General features: G+C 36.0%; 1 protein-coding gene across 1 annotated transcript; it reads right to left on the reverse strand.

The window, feature by feature from the left end:
- Positions 1 to 1,267: 1,267 nt before the first annotated feature.
- Positions 1,268 to 6,318, reverse strand: HESX1 (HESX homeobox 1). Its single transcript, XM_075184115.1, has 4 exons — positions 4,752 to 6,318; positions 4,135 to 4,337; positions 3,268 to 3,369; positions 1,268 to 1,644 (listed from the first exon to the last, which is right to left on the reverse strand). The coding sequence occupies exons 1-4, from the start codon at positions 4,945 to 4,947 to the stop codon at positions 1,546 to 1,548; spliced, it is 600 nt and encodes a 199-aa protein (XP_075040216.1). The 5' UTR covers positions 4,948 to 6,318; the 3' UTR covers positions 1,268 to 1,545.
- Positions 6,319 to 7,766: the final 1,448 nt, after the last annotated feature.

The following is a 7,766-nucleotide window of genomic DNA, read 5'->3' on the forward strand; positions in this document are numbered from 1 at the left end:
GGAAACCTACTCAAACACGGGGAGAACATATAAACTCCACACAGATAAGGGCATGGTTGGGAATCGAACTCACAACCCCAGTGCTGTGAGGCAGAAGTGCTACCAACTAACCCGAGAGTCTAATCTGGCAGTTATTCTGTGCTTTACAATATGTCAATTTCTCTGTTTGCTTTACATCATCCTTACATGTAAGATTGTTAAACAAAGCAGTTAAGAAAACACTGTTATGTGACTTAGTGAATCCTATTTATTGAAAGTCAGTTGTAAGTTGTTAAACTGCTAAGTGACATTGATAAACCAGCATTGTTCAGTATATTGCTGAACCTTTCTTACACCATATCAATAAAGAATGTTCTACCGTGTTAGCCAGTAAACGTGTGGTTGTAGACAAAGGGGTATCTATCATAGTAAACAAAATATTCCAAATTATTTTGAAAATCATATCTCTAATAGCTAACTAAATTGTATTGCATTTTTTACTTGTTAACCGTTAAAGGTATCATTTTAATAATACTATTGGTGTTTTGGTTCTTGTTTTGATACATAAAAGGTATCTACTACTATACATTTCTCCATCTAAGTAATGATATCCATCAGTTTCACAAACAACAATAAACTAAATATGCCCCAAATGCCAACTAATAAACGGAATATATACAACACATTATCTTAGTTAATTGCCAATATTGGGCAATTGGTCCTATATCAACAGACCCTGAAAACTACCTTTATGCCTGATATTGAAGCAGGAGGGGGTGCGCTGGAGAGCGTAGGGGGTGAGTGCTGCAGGAGGGCCGTAGGTGACTGTGGGGTTGTGGACCAGCCCAGGGTGCCTGTGTGGCCCCGTGTCTCAGACTACACAATGACAAACTATTGTACAGCTTCATATCATAAAACAATGCACATTCCATCAGTCTAACCTGCATTAGATGTGTAACAGCTGTTATGATTAGTTCCTGTTGATTCCAAGATATTTGCAGCATATTATTGAACGGTTTGTGCTGTCAAACATCAATAGCTTAACTGCAAGGCTCGGGGAAATGAGTGGTGCAAACTAAGATATCATATTGATCTATGAAATTATAGAAATTACGTACATATAGCGTTGTAATTGTTCATTTGTGCAAAATCAACTTAAATTGTAATTTTATTTTAATATTGTAAATGTTTCCAGTGTAAACTATGCTTTATCGTCCTGAGAGCTTTGCAATTTTTTTCTAGAACAGCAGTTTTGCGTTTGTTTTATTGAAACTCAGAACACGTCCCGTCATGTTCAAAAATATTTATTAAAATCCGTTAAAAATGTATATTTACAAAAAGTGCATGGACATTCCATAATTATATTACAAAATATTTTACTTAAACCTTTCCGATCCAAACAGTGTACAGGGATAAAATATCTCGGGGTCATTAGATTAGTGCAAATGTCATTTCCCTCCACCCCAACTCTTTCCAGGGTAACAAATGATGTACAATGAAATGTTACACTTATGGTTGTATATTGAACAACACTACAGCTTTACAGTAACATGTAACAAGGTCTCTTTATTCCGGGATTTGCGGAGTTAATGATTCTTTCACTATGAGGAATTGCGACTCTCGGTGGCACCTCTTCAGCTTGGCGCGGCGGTTTTGAAACCAGATCTGAATTAAAAAAAATTGCATTTATATGTTAGAATGACAGTAAATAATGGCTGCACTAAGTGATCAAAGTAGAATATAACAATATGATTAAATTGCACATTTCTTTAAAGTTTAATTACTATAGTTAGATGATTATTGTTAATTATATTTAGCTAGGAGGTGGAGGCAGATGCTAAGAATGGACTGGGAGGTTGGATGAGAGAAGGACGTGGTTATTAAGGCCAAAATTAGTGATTACATGAAAAGAAACATCTGTCCACTGATGGTCCTGTTTGTGGTCAGATCAGACACCGAGGAGGGATTATCTACAAAAGAGGAGGAACCGAACTACGCCTCAATTTTTCTTTAGGATTGCCATTCAATCTACTCTATCTCACTTAATGTTATATCACTATTTCCTTCTCTTATGTTAATGAGCAAAAAGTTTACGTGACTCCCTGAAATCCAAAATATAGGAGTAAATGTATCAAGCTGAGAGTTTTCCGGCGAGTTTGAAAAGTGGAGATGTTGCCCATAGAAACCAATCAGATTCTAGCTTTCATTTTGTAGAATGTACTAAATAAATGATAGCTAGAATCTAATTGGTCTTTCAAACTCGCCGGAAAACTCTCAGTTTGATACATTTACCCCATAATGTCACTTTTATGGAATACACGTAATGTAGTAGTTTTTCTTTTTTAAATGGATTTTTTCTTCCTGAATCAGCCCCATATGAAAATAGGAAATTATTCTGTCTGAAGATAATTTACAAACATTATAGGAAAAGTTTATTTTCTTATGAAGGGATTAAAAGGGACAAATGGCATTTTTACATCTTAAATAAAAAAAAAACCCTCTTTTCATAGAATAGGGAGTAACATTGTATAGTAGTTCCATCATAGACATTTTAAGAACATTTTCAGATTCCTTCACTATCACAGATTATTCTCCCATAATGTTGAAATGTTATAATGTGGCAATTTGGCCAAGCAGAATAACACTTTAATGGTAATTCAGACACAAGAAATAATGGGCAATTTTTCAGATAGCCACTCTATATAATGACTGCAGACTTGCATGTACAATTTTACACCAATGTGAGTCCGAAAAGTAAAATGCTTTACAAACTATAACACAGGATGTAAATATCCTTTCCATAGAATTAGGGTTAGAATGCAGATGTCTACTGCTTGTGAGACATCAGGCCATGAATACTAATCATGCAGACAATAGCATAGAAGTGTGAATAGACCAGTTGGTTCATGGCTGTAGTAAATCAATATTTAAATTGACATACATGCTCTAATAAAGTATTTATTCATAGTAGAATATTCTGGGACCCCAAGGAAAGGGGGCACACAATGTGTGCTGTAAGTAATGCAGGCTGGAAAGACACTTTGTTCCAGTAAAGATCAGATATTCAGGAAGTAGGAATTCAAAGCAAACTCAATTTTGGAAATAACTGGGGTTTTTTAGGAATGGAATTGTCTCTAGACAGGTTACTAAATTATTAAATTACTGTAAGAACGGAACATTAAAGAACAATGTGCAACATGGGAACTATGAGGTTCTATGTCATACAACTTTATACAGCAGATAAAAATGGACTTGTTTCTATGTACATTATGAATGTAAATGTCTCACCTGAATTCTATCTTCATCTAAAGACAACTTGTTGGCAAGTTCTTCTCTGACATCAATGCCTGGGTATGAATTGAGTTGGAACACTTTCTCCAGAACTTCAATCTAAAGCACAAGAGATCTACTTAGTTTGATAGATAGATATGATATATATAGATATAAAGATAGATAGGAGATATTACATAGACACATATGAGATATGAGATAGCTATGAGATATGAGATAGACATATAGATAGATATGAGATAAGATATGATAGATATAGATTTAAAGATAGATAGATAGATATGAGATATTAGATAGATAGATATGAGATATGAGATAGATACAGAGATATACATGAGATAGATAGATATAGATATAAAGACAGATAGATATGAGATATTAGATAGATAGATAGATATGATATATTAGATGGATACATATGAGATATGAGATAAATAGATATGAGATAGATATGAGATATTAGATGGATACATATGAGATAGCTATGAGATATGAAATAGATAGAGATATACATGATATAGATAGATAGATATGGATATAAAGATAGATAGATATGGATATAAAGATAGATAGATAGATATGGATATAAAGATAGATATGAGATATTAGATAGATAGATATGAGATATTAGATAGATAGATATGAGATATTAGATAGATAGATATGAGATATTAGATAGATAGATATGAGATATTAGATAGATAGATATGAGATATTAGATAGATAGATAGATATGAGATATTAGATAGATAAATAGATATGAGATATATATGCGATAGATAGATAGATAGATAGATAGATAGATAGATAGATAGATAGATAGATAGATAGATAGATAGATAGATAAGATAGAAATACACTCACTTGGCTTCTAGTGAAAGCAGTTCTGGGCCTTCTTCCTCGATACCAACTCAGTTCTCTTTTATAAGTCAGGCGTTCGGTTCCCGGGCAGCACTTTTCATACCGGGCAGCCGTTTCCTTGTCCAGCGAATTCCTCACTGTGTGAACTTGTAGAGGTATTTCATAGCTGATGATAGGGAGTCGCCAGCAGTGTCGATCAATGTCTCCTGAAATTATATATAATCCACAGTTGTTATTGCTATAGCCTGAGCTTTAGATAGGCACATGCCAAAGTTCCTATCTGTCAGATTCACTATCAAAATATGAAACTGTGTTTTCACAACAGTACAACCCACCCTGACCATAATACAAGTACTCATCAATGTTTACACCACAAATGATGTCACACCTGATAACATGAATAGTAACTAGATCAAATCTGGCCTAAGGGTTGCAGAGCACTTATCAGATCTGGGTGCTGAGCCACCTGTAGTATGACCACATTGCAGTCCCTTTTTTTCAGCAAATGTATTAAGTATAATACAATGCAAAGCAATATATATATTAGGTTTCATGCAATGTGCATCTAACTACTAACAGATAAAGTGTAGAGTAGACTAACTCACTATAGCGAGACTTACCTCTACCACAGTAGTCATCCACCCAGGGCCTGTAGTGTCTGTTGGCGGTCGAGGTAAAGTTCCTTTTCTTGTCAAGTCCGAGAATGCTTTCTATGGAAAATGAGCAGGTTGAAGGTCTGTTGTCTGCAAGGCAGGACAGTTTCTGGAGATCTGCTGGCATCCTCGGGCTGCTCTCAGACGAAGATACACTTGTCATTACCCCCACTCTTGTAGAAGACCAGAATGCTTGTGGCTCAGTCTTGTGGCCCTCCTTATAGCCGTGTTAACAAGGGGGCCGGATTTACAACCTCATTAATTAAAATCTTTCATTAGAAAGTCTTAGCATCTCAATGAAGACTCTCCCACCAAGAGGCAAGAGGAGTTAATTGTTTATTTGTTTGGCAAGTAATTAGCAGCTAATGGGACACCAGGGGGGGTCAGCCAGAGGGACTGCCTTATCTTTCCCAGCCAGCAGATCTGTACTTTCTCTAACACATGAGCAGAGACTGTTAACTCCTCTTTTATTTGAAACCATTAAGGTATAAAATTGTTTTTTATTCTTAATTTTTTTTCAATTTCACAGACACTACTCCCGTCAAACTAGCAGCATTGTAGAAAACCACTCAACTAATACGTAATCTCATTTAGCAATTTTTTTTTTCCAAGGAAATAAAATAAAGAAAGAAAGCCCTTAATGCTATTAGACTAATCCTGCTGAAAATGCAGCATTTATTTCATATGATTATTTAGTGGTTTATGGGGTCGGTAAAGGAACAATAGTTTTTGGCACAAGGCACATTGCTCCATGCTGGCAACGTTGTTGAAAACAGTGTAATTGTTTTTTAAGGACCTGGATTAGCAAAGTGGGGCGGTGGCATTTAGTATTTTAAATAATAATGTGGTCGTTTATTTACCAATTACCACTTTTAATTCAGGTGGATTGGATGCAGGGACTTTAGCAACCAATTAGCGTTTAGCTACTTGTGGTAGATTGTGAAAGTAGAAATTATCACAAGAATGTCACTTGCAGGTGATGTATTAATATAGGTATCTGTATATACACCACAGGTAAATCAAAAAATGCTACTCCAACAAGTGTGAATGAGCTCTACATAGAGACAAAACGTAAACTGTGACATTTTAAAGATAGGGTTAATTATAAACAAGGAGAAAGCAGCCAGGCCTGGTTTTATGATGGTGTGCTCCTGTTTTGACCTGATTTAAGAGCCTAAGCGCCCCAATATGGCTTTCAGTGGAGAAGGGAGGTACTTTTGGTTTTGATAATAGGCAAAGTTGGCCTAGTGTGGTGGTTATTGGGTTATTTCATAGAAAGCAGGATACCTGTGGTCATATGAAAAAAAAAAAAAAAGAGATTTATCTTTGTTGAACGAGTCTACTGAAAGGGTGGGAACTGCTTTGAGGCATTGCCTTATTTAGTGTAAGGCCTTTGTAGCTGTACAATATTGTAGTGGCAGTTAAAGGGAAAATTAGTTGCTGCGCTAAATGCAATACATTTTGCACTAGGTGTACTTCACAGTTAAAGACCATTAAAGGGCACATTCAATTCTTAAAATATCCGCGCAAGGTGCTTCCGGAACAGCTGCGAGACACCTCGTGCAGTTTTTTTTTTTTACAGAAGTAATGCTCGTTTTTGCTTGCGCCCCATAGAGGAGCAAGTATAAATAAAAAATGAGCGTTACTTTTTACTTTTTAATATTGGTAAAAATGCGCGTCCGCAATGTTTTCTGGAACATTGCAGACAACTGAATTTGCCTCTATTAATGCACACACAAAATATTGTAAAAGAAAAAAAGCTGAATTGTAAAATGTTAACACTTGAAATAAAGACAATCTCGGGGGTAAATGTATCAAGCTGCGAGTTTGATAACTAGAATCTGATTGGTTGCTATCGGCAACATTTCCTGTTTATCAAACCCGCAGCTTAATAAATTTACCCTCCAGATTCCCCTTACAGTCTTCAGTTATTTAAGGCATAAATGATGGTCAAGCATTTTAGAACAAAGATAAATAAAACCGACTGTAGTTATCCACTTTGGTCATGTGACTTAGAACATGGTGGCTTAGTGGTTAGCACTTCTTCCTTCCAGGTCTGTGGTCATGAGTTCGATTCCCAACCAGGACCTTATCTGTGTGGAGTTTGTATGTTCTCCACATGTTTACTCAGTTTTTCCTGACACACGCCAAAAACATATTAGTAGGTTAATTGGCTGCTATTAAATTGCCCTTAGTCTCTCTTGGTTTGTGTGTGTGTATGTTAAGGAAGGTAGACTGTAAGCTCCAATGGGGCAGGGACTGATGCAAGTGAGTTCTCTGTACAGCGCTGCGGAATTAGTGGCGCTATATAAATAGCTGCTGCTGATGATGATGACACTCACATCCAATAACTTATTCTGATATTGTTATGTGTGTAAACATTGGTCGGAGTAGAAATTTAGAAGTGGCGGAATGGGAATGTAAGTGAATGGAATTTGATAGTTTTACAATAAAAGGAGAAGTGGCAGTATGGCGTACCACCGTATACCATCACTGTGTGTAAATGATTAAAATATCAAAACTGCTGATTAGACAGATACATACGGCTTTGCAGATGATTTAGAACTTATGCCATTCAGACATAGTACAGCTACCATTACTCTCAATTAACTACTTGGTAGCACTGTGGCATTGCTGCTCCAAAGTGCTGGATGATGAGATTATATCTGACCAGGGGCCACATCTGTGTGGAGTTTGTATAATTCTCCCCGTGTTTGCGTGGGTTTCCTCCCACAGCCAAAAATATACTGTTAGGTTAATTGGCTGTTGACTCAAATGGACCCATGTGTGATAGATTGTAAGCTAACTAATGTGAATGATAAATATTCTCTATACACTGCCGCATAATATGGTGGCACTATCTAAACAAACAATAAATAATTACTATGATTGTAGTACTTCAATAAATGTTTCAAAAACATATATTAACCATCTCTGTTTTCTGGATAAAGTTAGATTTTTCTGGGGGTGAATTAGATACAT

The sequence above is a fragment of the Mixophyes fleayi genome, chromosome 8 (genome assembly GCF_038048845.1).
Source record: "Mixophyes fleayi isolate aMixFle1 chromosome 8, aMixFle1.hap1, whole genome shotgun sequence".
Lineage (NCBI taxonomy): Eukaryota > Metazoa > Chordata > Amphibia > Anura > Limnodynastidae > Mixophyes > Mixophyes fleayi.